The 19243-nt window shown below is 39.7% G+C and overlaps 1 protein-coding gene across 3 annotated transcripts in view; it reads right to left on the bottom strand.

Moving 5' to 3' along the window:
- LOC122549783 (rap guanine nucleotide exchange factor 5-like) overlaps positions 1-19243 on the bottom strand; it is a 179898-nt gene that overhangs the window by 143871 nt on the left and 16784 nt on the right. For 2 of the 3 annotated variants that reach the window (XM_043689809.2, XM_043689811.2), the window contains exons 2-5: positions 16588-16644; positions 14954-15060; positions 12030-12151; positions 923-1094 (exon numbers count right to left, since the gene is read on the bottom strand). In XM_043689809.2, the coding sequence (XP_043545744.2) occupies positions 923-1094; positions 12030-12151; positions 14954-15060; positions 16588-16644 (458 nt within the window). The remainder of the gene's footprint in view (positions 1-922; positions 1095-12029; positions 12152-14953; positions 15061-16587; positions 16645-19243) is intronic. The other variant, XM_043689810.2, reaches the window with a different exon arrangement.

Here is a 19243-nt window from a genome sequence, read left to right as displayed (position 1 = left end):
GCAGTAACTAGTCTCTTCTGTGGCCTTTTCAATGCTCACCCTCCCTCTTGCCTTGTAATCCTGAGCTACCTTTCCATAGACCCCCATATGGCTCCCCTAGTTCAAATCACCTCCACCCTCCTCACACATCAGCTGTTTCCCTTCTCACCTGCCCCGTTCACCTCCAGCAATATAATACATATCCCGAGTCCCTCCCTCCTCTAACATTTCTTCACCTTCATTATTGCAATCCTCACATACACACCAATCCAACCACCCTTTTTTAAATGCCATTCAAACAAAAGACTGCTTTTGCCTTTTTGCAAGTCACTTGATATACATGTACACCTTTTACATAAGACACATCCATTTCCTGAACTCCAGTTGTCAAATATGTAGTAGCAGCTGAAGCAATGTTCTTCAACAAGTATAATTGTTTTGGTGACATCAGGCGGATTTAACTATTGACGATCTTGATTGCAATGTTTGTTTTATCAACATTCATTTGCAATGATTTATTTATAGCTGCCTGATTCTTATCCCTGGCAGTATTTTTAACTTACTCAGTGAACCAGCATATGCAGGTGCAAAAGGTAACTCCAGCCAGCAAAATCTTGAAGATTTTAAGCCACAATGCGGAGCAGTTTATATTTTCAATCCCTTTGAAATCACTCTCTGTTCAGGGCAAGTTGACCCAAGTTAAATAGCACATAAGACTGAGCTTGTGGAGCATCCAACACTAAACACTTCGTAAGGTTCAATGGAAGTAAAAAGCAGGAGAGATTTATAAAGAGGCAGTTGATTAGATGTTAGCTGTTTTAAACTCTCACTTAAAGTTACAAATAAAGTTTCCTTCTGTTTCACCTCCTTTATCCTTATTGTCATATAAACTCATTTCTGAAAAGAGGACAGCTATTGTGGAAAAGTTATAAGGTATACTAACATTACTTGCAGATTTGTTCTGGATTGAACATAAGGGACAATGTGGCCGAGCAGTCTTACACCATTTTTCCACTCGCCTTCCTTCCTGAAGGGACAGGCCAGATCATCATATTCGTCATTTGAAAACTGATAGCAGATGTCTTTATCTTGAAAGTTTTCTTGCTTTTCCATCGCTATGAAATAAAAAGATAATTTGTGACATTTTTCAGCGATTTGTGCTGTGAGAATCTCACACTGCAAGATTTAAAGAATTAAATAAACAATCGTTAAGTACTGTTCTGGTCTGCCGACTGTAGTGTAGAAAGTGGATGGTATGCTGTTTCCTTACAGAAAATACAAATGTTTCTAGTTCAGTCAAATGGAGTATTTAAAGAGGCTGAATCATCTTGGAATAAAACATCTGGCTTGAAAGAAAAACTTATGGGGCTAAGATCAATCTCCAACACAATGGTCACATACGCCACCATTTAATTTAGTTTTTGTAAATATACAGTAGTGCTTGAGATTTAAATAAGATCTCATATCTCTAAGTTAATATGAAACAAGGTGCTTAATGTTCTTTTGTTTTCTGAAAATCCACTTAATTGATATAGTATGAATTCAGATTATTAGTATTGTTGATCTAAAATGATATTCTTTTCACGGCAATAACATCACGTGATAAAGAAATTGTAATAGAGATAAACCACATATACATGTTCCTGAATGTGTCATATTTTGAACAAGTGGCAGTTGGAAGGGAATTACATCACCATTTGCAGGGATGCAAATTGAAGACTCAATTTCGTCCAAGTTCTTTTGAAATTCAAATAATAATGATGCTTCTAGTGAATAAAGGCCTGCCGTTTCTTTCCTAATAAAACTTAAGAACCAAGACATCGCCAACATGAACTACAAACAGTCTTAATACAGGATTTATTATTTTTGATTGATGAAAGAAATGAAGAAACATTACAGATATATGAAATGCAATCCACTCTCATAAAAATGACTATTTCCAGCCACTTTAACATTCATATAAAGGAAATGACATCACATTTTGAGCATAAATGAGATTAGGACAATTAAATTTTACCACTATTTTTAATCAACACTCTATTTTCTCAGTATTTTGTTAGTTTAATAGATGTAAGACAGTACTGAGACAATGCTACCTCAAAAGGAGCCTATTTTTCAGATGAGATGGTAAACAGAAGCCTTTAGAGACAGACTTGAAGGACTGTTTACATGCTGTTGTGCTTTTGTGCTGTTCTATTTTAGTGGAGGTAATGTGACTGGTGGAAGAATGCTGATTTTGAGAAAGGATGACAACACATGACATTGCAGGACCACCTGGGCCTTCAGGGCTGAGCTTTAGACTGTATTGTTTTGGCATAGATGGCTGACAGGCTGAGGAGCACCAGTTAAGACACAAACCAATGGGCAGTGGTCAGAGAATGAATGCTGTTATTTTGTGCTTCTTGGTATCACTACTGCTCCCACAAGGTAGCCTCTCAGTAATGTGGTGGGAGCACAGTGGTAATGTCACAGGACTAGTAATCAGGGACATGGATTCAAATTCCAACAAGTCATCGATTAACGAATCGAGAGTGCAAAAAGTTAGTCTCCACTAAACTATATCTCTTCGGGTTCACTAATGACCTATAGGGAAGAAAATCTGTCCTCTTTTACCTAGTCTCGTTTACTTGCGACTCCAGACTCACAAAGTGATTGCCTCTTAATTCTTCTCTGAAATGGCTAAGCAAGCCAGCCAATTGGTTTGAGGGCAATTAGGGATGAACTACAAATGGTGGCCTTGCCAACAACACCCATATCCCATGAAAATATAAAACAGAGTAATTTGTGTAATCTGCTGCAGAATAGAGAATCATTGTGAGAGCTTGTGTTCTCCAATGAGAATCGGTTAGCTCAGTCGTCTGAATGGCTGGACAGAGTGATGCCAACTGCACAGGTTCTATTCCCACACTAACTCAGGTCACCATGAAGGTGTGCCATGAGGACTGGTGCTGAGTCCACTGCTTTTCATCATTTATATAAATGATTTGGATGTGAATACAGGAGGCATGTTTAGTAAGTTTGCAGATGATCAAATGGCTCAATGAACTGAAAAATACTAGATGGAGTTCAATCTGGATAAATGCGAGGTATTGCATTTGATACAACAAACAAGGGTGGGACTTATACAATTGATTGTAGGGCCTTGGGTAATGTTTCAGAACAGAGGGACTTAAAGGTGCAAGTACATAATTCTTTGAAGTTTGTGTCACATATAGACAGTTTGGTTAAAAAGATATTTGACACACTCGCCTTCATTGCTCAGTCCTTTGAGTATAAGAGTTGGGAAGTCATTTTAAAATTGTACAGAACATTAATGAGGCCTCTTCTGGAATACTGTGTCCAATTCTAGTCACCCAATTATAGGAAGGACATTATCAAGCTGGAGAGGGTTCAGGAGAGATTTACCAGGATGTTGCCAGGTATGGAAGGTTTGAGTTATAAAGAAAGGCTGGATAGGCTGGGACTTTTTTCACTGAAATGTAGGAGGTTGAGAGGCAATCTGATAGAAGTTTATAAAATAATGGGAGGTATAGATAGAGTTAATGGTAGTTGTCTTTTCCTGAGGATGGAGGATTTCAAGACGAGGCAGCACATTTTAAGATGAGAGGAGAAAGATTTTAAAAAGACATGAGAGGCAAATGTTTTACCCAGAGTTTGCATGTGGAATGAACATCCTGAGGAAGTGGTAGATGTGGGTACAGTTACAACATTTAAAAGACACTTGATAGATACTTGAATAGGAAAGGTTTGGAGGGATATGGGCTAGGAGCAGGCAGGTGGGACTAGTTTAGTTCAGGATGATGTTTGGCAAGGACTGCGTGGAACGAAGGATCTGTATCCAAGCTGTATGACTCTATGACACAAAAATAAGTGGTGTAGTGGATAGTGAAAAGGATTATCTAAGAGTACAATGGGACCTTGCTCAGATGGACCAAAGGGCTGAGGCGTGGCAGATGGAGTTTAATTTAGATAAATGCAAAGTGTTGCATTTTAGTAAGGCAAACCAGGGCAGGACTTACACTGTTGTGGAGGATGTTGTTTAACAGAGAAATCTAGGGGTGCAGGTACTTAGTTCCTTAAATGTGGAGTCACATGTAGACAGGGTATTGAAGGCAGCATTTGGCACATTGCTTTCGTCGGTCAGCACATCGAGTATAGGAGTTGAGATGTCATGTTGCAGCTGTACAAGACATCAGTGAGGCCACTTCTGGAATACTGCACATAATTCTGGTCATCCTTCTATAGGAAGGATGCTGTTACTTTTGAGAGAGTGCAGAAAAGACTCACAAGTATGTTGCTGGGACTGGAGAGTTTCAGAGAGAGGTTGAATAGGTTGGGACTTTTTTCTCTGCAGCATTGGGAGCTAAAGGGTGACATTATAGAGGTTTATAAAATCATGAGAGACATGGATAGGGTGGAAGAGCCAATGTCTTTTTCCTGGGGTAGGGGAGTCCAAAACCACAGGGTATAGGTTTAAGGTGAGAGGGGAAAGACTTCAAAAGGACCTAAGGGGCAAATATTTCAGGCAGAGAGTGATGCATTTATGGAACGAGCTGCCAAAGAAGGTAGAGGTGGGTGCAAGTACAACATTTAAAAGGCATCTGGATGGATATATGAATACAAAGAGTTTGCAGGGATATGGGCCAAATAAGACTGGGTCAGATTGAGATGTTTGGTCGACGCAGTCAAGTTGGACAAAAAGGTCTATTTCCATGCTGTATGACACTACTATTAATCTCAAGGACAAGTGTTGTTGTGCAGCGAGTATCATCCCTGCCTTCAAGCCAGGAATTTGTAATGTCAGTCTCACTCCAGTACTTGATGGCCATGGAAGGTGTGTTCATAACATGGTCAAACTGTTTGGATACCAACCTGTAAGTCCTTCTAACACAGCCATGTAGCCAGCAAGAGTAAGAGAAATTTCTGGTTGGCCAGGTGTTGAAAAGAACAGAGAAGCTATGTTCATTATCCATAGCTCCAGACTATAACCTGCATGTTACTACAGCAACTCAGATTCCCTGTGTAATCTGTAACACTGCCCCCATTACCAACCACCTCTAAACTACAGTGGTAATTTTTTTTTCATATGAATGACAATAACTCAATGAGCAGAAATATATAACAGTCAGCACAATAATAATCCATGTACACAAATCTTTGAAAGTTGCCACCCAGGTAAATAGTGCGGTGAAGAAGGCATATGGCGTACTGGCTTTTATTGGTAGAGGAATTGAGTTCCGGAGTACTGAGGTCATGTTCCAGTTGTATAGGACTCTGGTGCGGCCACATCTGGAGTATTGTGTGCAGTTTTGGTCGCCATACTATAGGAAGGATGTGGAGGCACTGGAACGGGTGCAGAGGAGGTTTACCAGGATGTTGCCTGGTATGGTAGAAAGATCGTATGAGGAAAGGCTGAGGCACTTGGGGTTGTTTTCATTGGAGAAAAGAAGGTTTAGGGGTGACTTGATAGAGGTGTATAAGATGATTAGGGGTTTAGATAGGGTCGACAGTGAGAATCTTTTTCCACGTATGGAGTCAGCTATTACAAGGGGGCATAGCTTTAAATTAAGGGGGGGTAGGTATAGGACAGATGTTAGGGGTAGGTTCTTTACTCAGCGAGTCATGAGTTCATGGAATGCCCTGCCAGTAGCAGTGGTGGACTCTCCCTCATTATGGGCATTTAACGGGCATTGGATAGGCATATGGAGGATAGTGGGCTAGTGTAGGTTAGGTGGGCTTGGATCGGCGCAACATCGAGGGCCGAAGGGCCAGTATTGCGCTGTATTCTTCTATGTTCTATGTTCTATGTAATCATGCAAACTCACTTCTCCAAGTATCTTTATTTCCCCAGTCTATGGTGTTTATTACCTAACCATGAACCTCAATGAACTGTGAGGGGAAAATAGATTTAGTATATTAAAAAAATCAATTTTCTCAAACTGGGTTCTGAAAAAAAATCACAAAAAACACATTTTACAGGAAACAAAGTTATTTATTTCTGTTATAAAACTGGACATGTAATTTCTTTTCTCTATCTCTACATTTGTTTTCCCAGCTTGATAATTTTCAATAAGGTTAGTGGTTTTCATGATTTCTAACTTATTTCAACATTTTTTTTACATGGTTTATTTCTTGGCCCTTTTTAATATGGCTAATGTATTTGCTTTTAGAGATAACATTAAAATGAATCCTTCCTTCACTATGGAAAAACAGAAAAACACAACTTGTTATAGGCATTTAACCACTTGTGACAATATACCCTGTTACACTCTCACTATAGTGGGTTTATTCTTTCACTTTCCAACACAAATGGTAATTAAATCTTTCATTTTTATCTGAAAATCAGTTCTTTGGCAAATGACTACTTTATACAGGTCAATAACATTGAAGCTCAGGGTCAGGCACTCAACTAATCACAGGCTGGGCACTAAAGGTACTGAAGTGAGTTTTTCTTTATAACAGGGTCAGGACAATAATAATAATATGTTCTGGCTCATTGAGTTATTGGCCTTCATAGCAAAAGTTTTAAAAGTAATTTACTACACAGTCGCTTTGAGGGTGGTGGTGATGGGTGTTACAGTTCATAGGGAGGCCAGTAACAGTGGAACTGATGTTCAGCAATTCCTCTACACAGTGTAATAACTCAGCCCTCCCTAATGCTCTTCTGAGCGTCAGATGCCTTCCATTTCTACTTTATCCATTTCCTTTACTCAGATATTGTGGCCACGGGTTCCTAATCTAACAAGAACAGAAATTCCCACTTGCAAAACTCGACAGAATCTGCTCTAGACTTGAAGATATTCAATGCCAAGCAGGAAATGCAGCCAGGCAGTCTGTGAAGAGTGCATCAAGTGGTCAAAGAGCTCTGTGAGAACCTCAGTTATCCATAAACTCTAATGTCCACTACATATTGTAAGATCCTATTCATATTTGTTACATAAAGAAAGTATTTGTGCAAAGCTAAGTGTGGCTTGGAGATTGAGAAGAGGTATGTTCATAATAAAGCATTCCTTTTTGATGATTTTGCACTCAGTCCCTCTTGGGGGTTTATTGGGGGAGAGGGTTATTACTTGTGAATTAATTGGGAGGTTCTGTTTGAGGGGTCCATGTTGGATGAGTCACCTGGGAACAGATTTTATATGGGACTTTAATCAAGGCTAGATTGTGTCGGGGGTCGAAAAAACATGGAGCTGGAAAAAGAACAGCAGGTCAAGCAGCATTAGAGCAACAGGAGAGTCGATGTTTTGGGCAGGAACCTTCTTCAGGATTGGGGAGGGGGAAAATGGGCTGAGAAATAAATAAAGGTAGGGTGTGGGACTGGGGTAAAGGTAGGTAGGATGGCGATAGGTGGATGCAGGAAGGAGCTGATTGAGATTGGTCAGTGGGAAGGGTGGAGTGGATAGATGGGAAAGAAAATGACCAGGTTAGGTCAGGTCAGGGGGGTGGGGTGGAGAGGGAGGGCTGGGCCTGGGATTAGGTTTGGGGGCGGTGAGAAGGTTTGGAAGTTGGTGAATTCTATGTTGAGGCCATAAGGTTGTAAACTCCGGAGGTGGAAGATGAGGCGTTCTTCCTCCAGTGTACATGTGGCCTTATATTGATGGTGGATGCAGCACAGTGCTAAGCACCAAGTAAAGCCTCTCCTCCAGATTTACCTTGTGGGGCTGAGACACAGTGGGGCTGCCTGGAAGAAGCTGGGGCCTTAGCAGGGAAACCTGCACAGAGGCCTCAGGGCCAGAGATGTGACCATCTTTGGCAACTAAATGGCTCAGTAGTTAGCACTGTAGCCTCAGAGAGCCCGGGACCTATGTTCGATTCCAGCCTTTGATGAATGTCTGTGTGGAGTCTGCATGTTTTCCCTGTGTCTGCGGGTGCTCTGGTTTCCTCCCCACATTCCAATGATGTGCAAGTTAGATGGATTGGCCATGTTAAATTGCCCCTTAATGTCCAGGGATGTGCACTCTGTTTCTTTCCCAAGTGGAGAGAGAACATTGTATATTGCAAGATCTAAGCATTTCATTGTTTGCTTTCTCTTTTGGGGAGATGGAATTGAACAGTTCAATAATAAATGCTGCAAGTCTGCATGGTGAGTTTTCTTAATGTAATACACATTACAAAAGTGTAAATTACTGTTCGTAACTTGTCAATTATTTTTCAGAAAATCAAAATAATCCCTAAAATAAAACCAAATTACTTAAACCAGGCAACCACTTGAATGGAGCATCTTTTCATTCAAGTCAGTTACAAAGCTACTGTCTCCAGTATCTCAAGCATTTGGGGTTGAAAGGGCTGTTCACACAGTAGGTTGCACCTTAAAGATACAATTACTGTCTTCACTTCTAACTAGTCTCAGGTTATAATTTATATTACTACTTGTGGGCAGTGATAAGTAAAGTTATAAACACTTGTCAAGGTCCAAAGCGTAAAATAACGACAGAGAAACTTTATAGCTGCATTTATGAGTAACACTCCACTCGATGGAGCATTGCAGTCCATGTGTGGAAAAGGCAAGACCTGATTAATTCTGATAAAATGACCAGGTCTGTCACATCAAAAGTTGCTCCAAGCAGGAAACAAGTAATCACAAAATACCAACTTCTTACACCACATTTTAAGTATTTGTAAGATCCAAGAAAACAGAATAACAGTCCACACACAGGTACCTTTGCTGACTGTTAAATAGACTGGTCCTATGTGCAGTATCTGACAATTTATCAGTCCTATTTTAATTGCAACCAGGGATTCTCCTCACAAAGACATTTACAGACTAATTATAATTGTTGCTGTGTTTTCCTGAGTCCTAAAAATTGTTTAAAATTTAATGTCAGCCTAATGTGACTGAGCATATAATGATTGATCATGATGACCATTTTAGGTTGGGAACATACACTTTGAAATTCTAATCACTGTTGTAGTATTACCACCATTGCCTATCTACTTACAAATCTACTTAATTTGCTAACATTCACTTTTCAGCATTCTGATATCAGAATTCAAGGTACATTCTGAAATATCCAAAATCATCATTCTGGACACAATGAGGTTTGCTGATGGAGAGGATAAACCACCATCCCTACAGCAGATAAATTGAGGTGATACCACTGCACCCACTATGGACATTGTGAAAATTATCTAACATCAACTCTTTTCACCATGGTGATGTCTTCAAAAATTCCAGGAGCCGTAATGAGTTTTTAAAAATTAGTGAATGCATGGCATCTGTCAGAGAATTATTTGGATGTACAACATAGAAACAGACTCTTTGGTCCAATTTGTCCATACCAACCAAATATCCTAAATTAAACTAGTCCCATTTGCCAGCATTTGGCCCATATCCCTCTAAATAGATTCGGGGTCGGTTCCTGAGGATTGGACGGTGGCTAATGTTATACCACTTTTTAAGAAAGGTGGGAGGGAGAAAGCAGGAAATTATAGACCAGTTAGTCTGACCTCAGTGGTGGGAAAGATGCTGGAGTCTATTATAAAGAATGAAATTACGGCACATCTGGATAGTAGTAACAGGATAGGACAGAGTCAGCATGGATTTATGAAGGGGAAATCATGCTTGACTAATCTTCTTGAATTATTTGAGGATGTAACTCTGAAGATAGACGAGGGAGATCCAGTAGATGTAGTGTACCTGGACTTTCAGAAAGCTTTTAATAAAGTCCCACACAGAAGGTTAGTGAGTAAAATTAGGGTGCATGGTATTGGGGGCAAAGTACTAGATTGGATTGAAAATTGGTTAGCTGATAGGAAACAAAGAGTAGTGATAAATGGCTCCATTTCGGAATGGCAGGCAGTGACCAATGGGATACCGCAGGGATCCGTGCTGGGACCGCAGCTTTTTACAATATATGTTAATGATATAGAAGATGGTATCAGCAATAACATTAGCAAATTTGCTGATGATACAAAGCTGGGTGGCAGGGTGAAATGTAATGAGGATGTTAGGAGATTACAGGGTGACCTGGACAAGTTAGGTGAGTGGGCAGATGCATGGCAGATGCAGTTTAATGTGGATAAATGTGTGGTTATCCACTTTGGTGGCAAGAACAGGAAGGCAGATTACTACCTCAATGGAATCAATTTAGGTAAAGGGGCAATACAGAGAGATCTGGGTGTTCTTGTACACCAGTCAATGAAGGCAAGCATGCAGGTACACAGTGAAGAAGGCTAATAGCATGCTGGCCTTCATAACAAGAGGAATTGAGTATAGAAGCAAAGAGGTGCTTCTGCAGCTGTACAGGGCCCTGGTGAGACCACATCTGGAGTACTGTGTGCAGTTCTGGTCTCCAAATTTGAGGAAAGACATTCTGGCTATTGAGGGAGTGCAGCGTAGGTTCACGAGGTCAATTCCTGGAATGGCAGGATTACCTTACACTGAAAGACTGAAGCGACTGGGCTTGTATACCCTTGAGTTTAGAAGACTGAGAGGGGATCTGATTGAGACATATAAGATTATGAAAGGATTGGACACTCTGGCAGCAGAAAACATGTTTCCACTGATGGGTGAGTGCCGAACCAGAGGACACAGCTTAAAAATACAGGGTAGACCATTTCGGACAGAGATGAGGAGAAACTTCTTCACCCAGAGAGTGGTGGCTGTGTGGAATGCTGTGCCTCAGAGGGCAGTGGAGGCCCAGTCTCTGGATTCATTTAAGAAAGAGTTGGATAGAGCTCTCAAAGATCGTGGAATCAAGAGTTATGGAGATAAGGCAGGGAGAGGATACTGATTAGGAATGATCAGCCATGATCATATTGAATGGCGGTGCAGGCTCGAAGGGCTGAATGGCCTACTCCTGCACCTATTCTCTAATGTCTATTGTCTATTGTAAAACCTTCCTATTCATATGTGCATCCAGATGCCTTTTAAATGTAGTAATTGTCCCAGCCTCCACCACTTTCTCTGGCAGCTCATTCCATATACACACCACAATCTGTGTGAAAACGTTGCTCCTTAGGTTCCTTTTAAATCTTTCACCTCTTACCGTAAACATATGCTGTCTAGTTTTGGACTCCCCCACCGCAGGAAAAAGGCCTTTTGTATTCAACCTATCCATACCCCATATAATTTAATAAACTTCTATAAGGTCAACCCTCAGCTTCTGACATGCCAGGAAAATTAGCCCCAACCTATTTAGTCTCTCCCCATAGCTCAAACCCTGACAACATACTAGTAAATCTTTTCTGAACCTTTCAAGTTTCACAACATCCTTTCTATAGCAGGGAGACTAGAATTACACACAGTATTCCAAAAGTGGCCTAACCAGTGTCCTGTACAGCCGCAACATGACCTCCTAACTCCTATACTCAATGCTCTGACCAATAAAGGCAAGCATACAAAGTGCTTTTTCTCTCCCTTTACCAAAATTTTTTCTGCATATATTAGAAGCATGCAACTAATATATCTCTCAAAGTATTTCAAAGGCTTTCACTACAGCTGATGCATTACACAACTGTGTAATTTCTGTGTTGACCTTGTGGAAAATAATGCAGTTGCGAGCAAGTGAATTGCAGTTAATCTGGAATAAAAAAGCTAGCCTAATGGCAGCCATGTAACTACTGCCAATTGTTGTGATAAAAAGGATGGGTTATCTTGGATCCAATGGGCTCATCTTAACATGTTCTATAATCACATCATCCCAACCTTCATTTACAGGGCTGTGAATCCCTTGAATCCTCTACCCCAGAAGGTTGTGAAAATCTAATGTTTGATCATGTTTAATGTAGCAATTGAAAGATTCCTGATTATCAATGGCATAAAGATTTATATGGATAGTGTGCATAAAAGATATTGAAATGCTTCATCAAACAACGGAGCAGGTTTGACATTCTGAATTGGTATTCGGGTTCCCATGTTCCTATAAGTTGTGCACAATTTAAAACTCAGACACAGAATTAAACTGATTTCCCTCTAGCTCACACAAGTTGTGAATATTTGCCCACTTTTGTGAAATCATGAACTGAAGCTAGGATGAAATTGGTAAGTGAGTATAATTGGCATGTCCCTCAGTTCCAAAAACTATTTCATTCATTGAGCACACTTTTACCTGAAGATAGAATTCCCAGATCTAACAGAATCTGCCAGATGCCTTCCGCCTTGGTCCGAGTGTAGATAAAAGGACATTGATCGATTAACCAGTCCACCATTTCAAAACCCAAACAGCAGCTCCTGGGGATGAGAAATACTGTTATTTCAAATTTAAAGAGGTATATTTCACGTGAATGTAGTTGTCTTGTGTCTATTGTGAAAGGTTAGCAGATTTATTCTTTTGTATTTTGCTCATGCCTTTTACATTATAGATTTTTTCTTATTGTCATTCTGAGAATAGAAAAGCACAACGTGATTCAAGTGTAAACATTTGAATAACCTCAACAGGCCAGATATATTTGCATTTAATTACTTCACACTGCTCCACAAAAGGTCAAAACAGCCTGTGAATTTATACCCTTAGATTAAAGGAATCAGTCGAAAAAAATAATCAATGCTACATTGCTTATCAATGTTAATGATTTGAACTTCTTCCATGGAATAATTGAAAAACTTTGCAACTGCTTTGCTGAATTCCAAAGAAATAATTTTTTTTCTCAGTTAGATTGTAGACATAAAGTTTTAAAGTAAATTGCCCCTTGCTATATTGTAAAGTTAAAAGTGTGCACTTTGGGTTATTATAGAGATCTGTTTGAATGTTACTGTAATCACTTGGAAACTAATTGATTGTTTGCAACATGAAGGCCTAAATCCCAACCACCTCAAAGAGCAAAGAGTTATACAACATGGAAACAGACCCTTCGACCTAACCAGTCCACCATTTACCCAATCTAAACTAGTCCAACCTGCTTGCGCTTGGCCCATATCCCTCCAAACATTTCTTATTCACATACTTATCCAAATGTCTTTTAACTGTTTTATCTGTACCCTGAACCACCACTTCCTATGGAAGTTCATTCACCACACAAACCACTCTCTGTGTAAAAAATATTCCCCTCATGACTTCTTAAAATCTTTCTCCACTCACCTTAAAAATATGCTCCTTAATCTTGAAATTCCCCACCCTAGGGAAGAGGCATCTGCCATTCATATTATCTATATCCTCCATGATTTTGTAAACCTCTATAAGATCACCCCTCAACCTCCTACACTCTTGTGAAAGAAGTCCCAGCATATCCTTACGACTCAAACACTCAATTCCAAGCAACACCCTGGTAAATCTTTTCTGAACCCCCTTCCAGCTTAATATTATCCTTCCTATAATAGGGCTGTCAGAACTGGACAGGGACTCCAGAAGATTCCTCATAAGTGTGCCAGAATGGAAAGACTTTCAACCTGATGTAAACCTGCCCTTGAACCTCATCAGAATAAATCAGGAAAGCTGAACGTGCAAACCAGTTACCCCCAACACAGCTTGCATTTGCAAATTTTGCTTTATAAATTTTGGCTCACACTGAGATTTAGAGACAAGTCTGGATAGAGGGCAGACAATTCAGAAAGGAGGTGAAGGCCACTATCATCACCTGAAAGTTCCCTTCCAAACACACTACTCTGACTTTGAGCTGTATCACTTTGTTTCTGATCACAATCCTGGAACTCACCTCCCAACAGCACTGTTTTTTCTACACATCAAAGACTACAGCGGTTCAAGAAGGAGCTCTCTACCACTTTCTTTAGGACAATTAGAGATGGGCAGTAAATGCTAACAATACCCAAATCCTGCAAACTAGTTTTTTTTTCCAAATGCAGTGAAAGCAGAAGTAAGTCAGCAGTAGCTCCCCTGCTCTGGGTTACCAACCACTGGTAGTTTGTGGTCTCGTGCTGTCAGCAATCATTGTCCCTAATTTTTTAAAATATTGAGTGCAAGAGTCTGGCTAATTACTAGTGATGGAGGCTGACTCTCAGTAAGAGGTACTTGCCTTACATAATAAGATGCAGTTTATTGCACAAGATCAATAGGTTCAAGTGATATTGACGATTTAGACATAATTACTCAAAATTAACAAAAGCCAGTGCTGACATGCCTGATTGTAACATGTGCTTATGTTGAACTGCCTGAGTATTCACCCAAAGATGTCATCATGTTTGTTGGTTTCTCCTGCTCCTTCACTTCTTATTAAAGTATCCACTTACACAATAAAGTGTTTAATTGCTTGAATCTCCACGTTTTCACACATTGTGATGAAATTTTGGAAATAAAGATGAAAATTCAGATTATGCTAGACATAACTTCATCCTTCATATTCTGTTCTTTTGCACTTGCTTGACTGATTTCCACCTCTTTTGTGATAATAATATTAATAAAATCTCACAGAAAATATGTCGCAGCTACTTTACTGCTAATGAAATGTGGCATTTTGAATATTTGCATGTTTTATGTTCACTAGGAGTTGAGTTAGGATTGTATTTCTAAGAAAGCATATCATTTAGAATGCTGGTCTGAATAAAGCTGACAACATATTTCTTTGGGTTTGATTGAGTTCAGGATGTAAAGGTATGTTATCAGCTTGATTATACATAATTGCTCAATTGCTTCTTTTAAGTCTACTTTTTCACTCTCAATTTGTTACAATCTAAAGAAATGACAATTGTGACAAACCAATTTTTAATTCTATCACAACTTGTGATTATTTCTTAAAAACTGAAAGAACTGCAGAAGATATCAATCAGAAACAAAAAACAAAATTTGCTGGAAAAGCTCAGCAGGTTTGGCAGCATCTGTGCAGGGAAATCAAGTGTTAATGTTTCAGATCCAATTACACTCCAGTTCTGAGGAAGAATCACAGGAACTGAAACGTTAACTCTGATTTCTGCACAGATGATGCCAGACCTGGTGAGCTTTTCCAGCAACTTCTGTGATTATTTTTTCTTCTACTGTAGATGCTGCAAAAATATGGGAAATGTATTTATTATATTTTGCCCTAACAAATGTTTAACTTTGACAGCCATCTCCACAGAATGATTTTCCAAAAAGAAACTTACATGCATTTTCCTCCAGTGGTTACACGATCTTTTACAAGATGAGGTGCTTGCTTCAGAAAGTTATTTCTCAGTGCTTTCCCTGCACAGCAAATGATTTCGGAATATATCTACGATAGAAAGAATTGAAGAATTTGCTATGGTGGCAGAACATCATTCACATCTGTAACAAGAATGTAACATATCTCGGGTATTACAGAAACCCAAATATTTGGATTAAGCCCAAAGTATAAATAAAAATTCTATTCTCCCCCACCCTTTCTATGTCCAATGTCAATATCTGCATATTATAGTTATTTGTCTGGTTTGTGTAACCACATTCCCAATCTGTTGCAGAAGGGCTTCACCTTCACTCCTGCAGAAGAGCAACATTGTAATAATGTCCACCTTTAATCTCCTGTACAGATAAAAATCCAAAACAGAGCATTTGCTGAGCATACAGCTATTGATGGATGTCAATTTCTTCCAGCTTAACACTTTGTGAAGATAATGCAAGATCATATTAAACTTAACATATTTTATTTGTTAGTACTAAAGTTAATTCCTCATGAAACTAATTTTTTTTCTAATCACAATTGAGGCTGATATCGATTGCGCGAGTTGTCTAGAGCAGAAGCAGTAGACTCCAGGACTGATAGAAATTGACTCTCAGCCTCCGCGCAGAGAGGTAGATGCATGTGAAGTTCTCAAGCTTTTGGGAGAGAAAGTAGGAACAAATCACTGGTAAACAGAAGTCATTTTCAGGTCAGAAATAAAGCCCATGGCAAATAGGTTAATCACCCGAGGCCAGCGGTGTGTCAATTACTTTAAACCAATGAGCAGGGTAAGGAGGAGAAATTATTTCACACAAAGTGTTATTATGGTGAGGAATGCACTATTTGGAAAGGAGGTGGAATCAAATTCCATAAGAACTTTAAAATATATGAGATGAGTTGGAAAATAACTATTTTTTAGCATAAAGGAGAGCAAGTTACCATATGGGACTACATTGGACAGTTCCGACAGATACCATTCACTGCTGTGTTGTAATACATTACACCTGTCTGCTTTTTGGGTGTACAACAAAGTAGACCAACTTATATCTCAGTCACTTTGTCATTGAATTAAGAAATGCACTTTTGTTTAATGTCAATTAACATTTTTTGATTCAAAGGGAGGGAAAAATCAAAGAGTAAGATTTAAGAAAAGGTCCATATTTGTCACTAAGTACATCCAACTAGCTTGGTTGTCATGAGTAAACAGCTTGGGGCATTAATTAAGCCAGTCTCCTTTATAAATGCACGTGAACACTTCTGCAACAGACATAGAAATTAGAGTTGCACTCTGTCTAATTAATCCTTTTTGGAATTTCTATAGTATCAGTTTAAGACTTAAAAAACTTTAGAATTATATAACTCCAAAGAGAATTAAAACCCATTAGACAGTTAACGAAGTGCTCCATTTTAATAAAAAAAAGTACAAAATACTATCAGCTAAAACAGATGATTGATTTTTGCAGACTTCTTCTTAGCACAAATCGTGTTCAATATTATCATGAGCAATGATCAGCTGATCACCAACTCTTGAACATCTCCTGGAATTCCTCCACAGAAACAGTGAGGAACAGACCTTTTACTGTAAACTTTCAAGCTATGTACCTTTCTTCTGGAATTTGTTGGATGATTATCAGCATTCTGCTCCAAGTTGTCCACCTGCTAATGAAAGAATGCACCTATTACCATTATGTACCAGAAAACAAAATTTACACCTGACCAAACAACCAAACAAATTCTGAGTGATGATAGAACCCATCAAAATGTCAGTGCACCCCCTTGCCTCAATTGAGCTCCATATTTCAATTTGGTTTGAGATTAAATAAAAGAACCCAAAAACATGTGCAGTACAAACAGCAAGGACAATATTTCCCTAGCTTTAATAGGTGGATTTGGACTTTGAGGCAGCTATTGGTCAGATGGATTAGCAGTCAGGCCAATGATGTGATATCATCAGGCAGTAACCCTGGTGATTTTGATGACATGTTCTCACTTACGTTTAATTGGTTGAGGGGCTCTTGTAATGCAGTGGTAGTAGCCATATCCCTGAAACAGAAGGCCTGGGTTCATGTCTCACCAAGATGTATCATAACATGTTTGAACAGGTTGATTGGGGGTGGTGGGAAGATCCAAGTTTAATTGACAGACAACACTTGGCATTTCCATTGGTACAGACAGCCCACTCACCTTCAGTTCACCAACTATCCACTTTCATATTCACTGAGTCGCCATTTTCTTGCACATTATTCTATCCCCATGCTACTCAGCGTCACAACCCTCTGTTCCACTCCTTCATCATTTTCATAATGGACTGAAATTTTACCAGCCCTCTGTACTAAGAAGTAAGTAGGCTGAGGCAACATAGGAATGGATGGTGCCATTTGGACCTACCAGGCTGTGGACGACAGGTTATTGAGTATATTTAAGACAGAAATAGATGGGTTCTTGATTAACAAAGCGATCAAGGGTTACAGGGAGAAAGCTGGAGAATGGGGTTATCATGATTGAATGGTGGAGCAGATTCAATGGGCTGAATGGCCTAATTTTTGTTCCCAGGTCTTAATGGTGTAATGTAAAGTTAATGCTCAGGAACAGGAAATGATTAAGTTGATCAGGTTATGCTGTCATCACCACTTTCTTGTCTGCAACCCATAAACCCTTGACACTTTTGCCGATCAAAATTAAAACATCTCCACTGCCTTCTGGGAAAAAGAAATTCACACTAACAACACTCAGAGGAAGAAGGTTTCCCTTACTCTGTTATAAAAAACACACCTCTTAATCTTAAATTATGTTCACTAGTTTTAGCCTCTTCTCACAAGAGGATACATTCTCCACTCTATCCAGTCCCCACAAACTCTTAGGTTTCAATAAGATTACCTCATTTTCTGCTAAGCTCCAGTGCTAAACCCAACTTGTTCAACATGTCCTCACACATAAGCCCATCATTCCAGGAATGAATCAAGTCAACTTTCTTAATATCATTTTTCCAGTAGAGATCAAAACTGTTCAGCTATAGAAAAATTTCCCTCCTTTCATCTTCCATTCCACTCACAGCAAACAACAACATTCCCCTTACCTTCCTAATCATTTGCTGCACGTCAGTATTAACTTTACATAAGACCATAAAACATGGGAGCAAACATGAGGCCATTTTGCCAATCGAGTCCGCTCCACCATTCAGTCATGGCTGATAATTTTCTTCAACCCCATTCTCCTACTTTCTTCCCATAACCCTTGATCCCCTTGACAATCGAGAACCTATATATCTGCGACTGACTGTGTGGAGTTTGCACGTTCTCCCCGTGTCTGCGTGGGTTTCCTCCGGGTGCTCCGGTTTCCTCCCACAGTCCAAAAGATGTGCAGAGTCAGGTGAATTGGCCATGCTAAATTGCCCGTAGTGTTAGGTAAGGGGTAAATGTAGGGGTATGGGTGGGTTTCGCTTCGGCGGGTCGGTGTGGACTTGTTGGGCCGAAGGGCCTGTTTCCACACTGTAATGTAATCTAATCTAATCTAATCTAAAATATACTCAATGACCTGGCCACCACAGCCTTCTGTGCTAATGAATTCCATAGATTCATCACTCTCTGGCTGAAGAAGTTTCTCCTTATCTCTCTTCTAAAAGGTCTTCCCTTTACCCTACGGCTGTACCCTCAGGTTCTAGTCTCTCCTGCCAATGGAAACGTCTTCCCAACTTCCACTGTCTCCAGACCGTTCAATTATGCTGTGAGTTTCAAATAGATCCCCCCCCCCCCCCCCCATCCTTCTAAATTTCCTTGAGGATAGAACAAGAGTCCGCAAACGTTCATCATTTGTTAAGCCTTTCATTCCTGGGATCATTCTTGTGAACCTCCTCTGGACCCTCTCCAGGGCTAGTACATCCTTCCTGAGATATGGGGCCCAAATTGCTCACAATACTCTAAATGTGGTCTGACCAGAGCTTTATAAAGCTGCAGAAGTACATCCCTGCTTTTATATTCTAGTCCTCTTGAAATAAATGCCAACATTGTATTTGCCTTCCTAACTACCAACTCAACCTGCAAGTTTACTTTAACAGCATCCTGGACTAGAAATCCCAAGTTCCTTTGCACTTCAGATTTCTGAATTTTTTCCTCATTTAGAAAATAGTCCATGCCTCTATTCTTCTTACTAAAGTGCATGACCTCACACTTTCCTACGTTGTATTTCATCTTCCACTTCTTTGCTCATTCTCCTAGCCTGTCTAAGTCTGTCTGCAGCTTCCCCACCTCCTCAATACATT

Source organism: Chiloscyllium plagiosum, unplaced genomic scaffold, assembly GCF_037043375.1.
Source record: "Chiloscyllium plagiosum isolate Xiang-an unplaced genomic scaffold, Cpla_swu_hap1 HiC_scaffold_5, whole genome shotgun sequence".
Classification (NCBI taxonomy): domain Eukaryota; kingdom Metazoa; phylum Chordata; class Chondrichthyes; order Orectolobiformes; family Hemiscylliidae; genus Chiloscyllium; species Chiloscyllium plagiosum.
The sequence above is the reverse complement of the archived record's forward strand: the minus strand, read 5'-3'. Positions and strand labels throughout refer to the sequence as shown.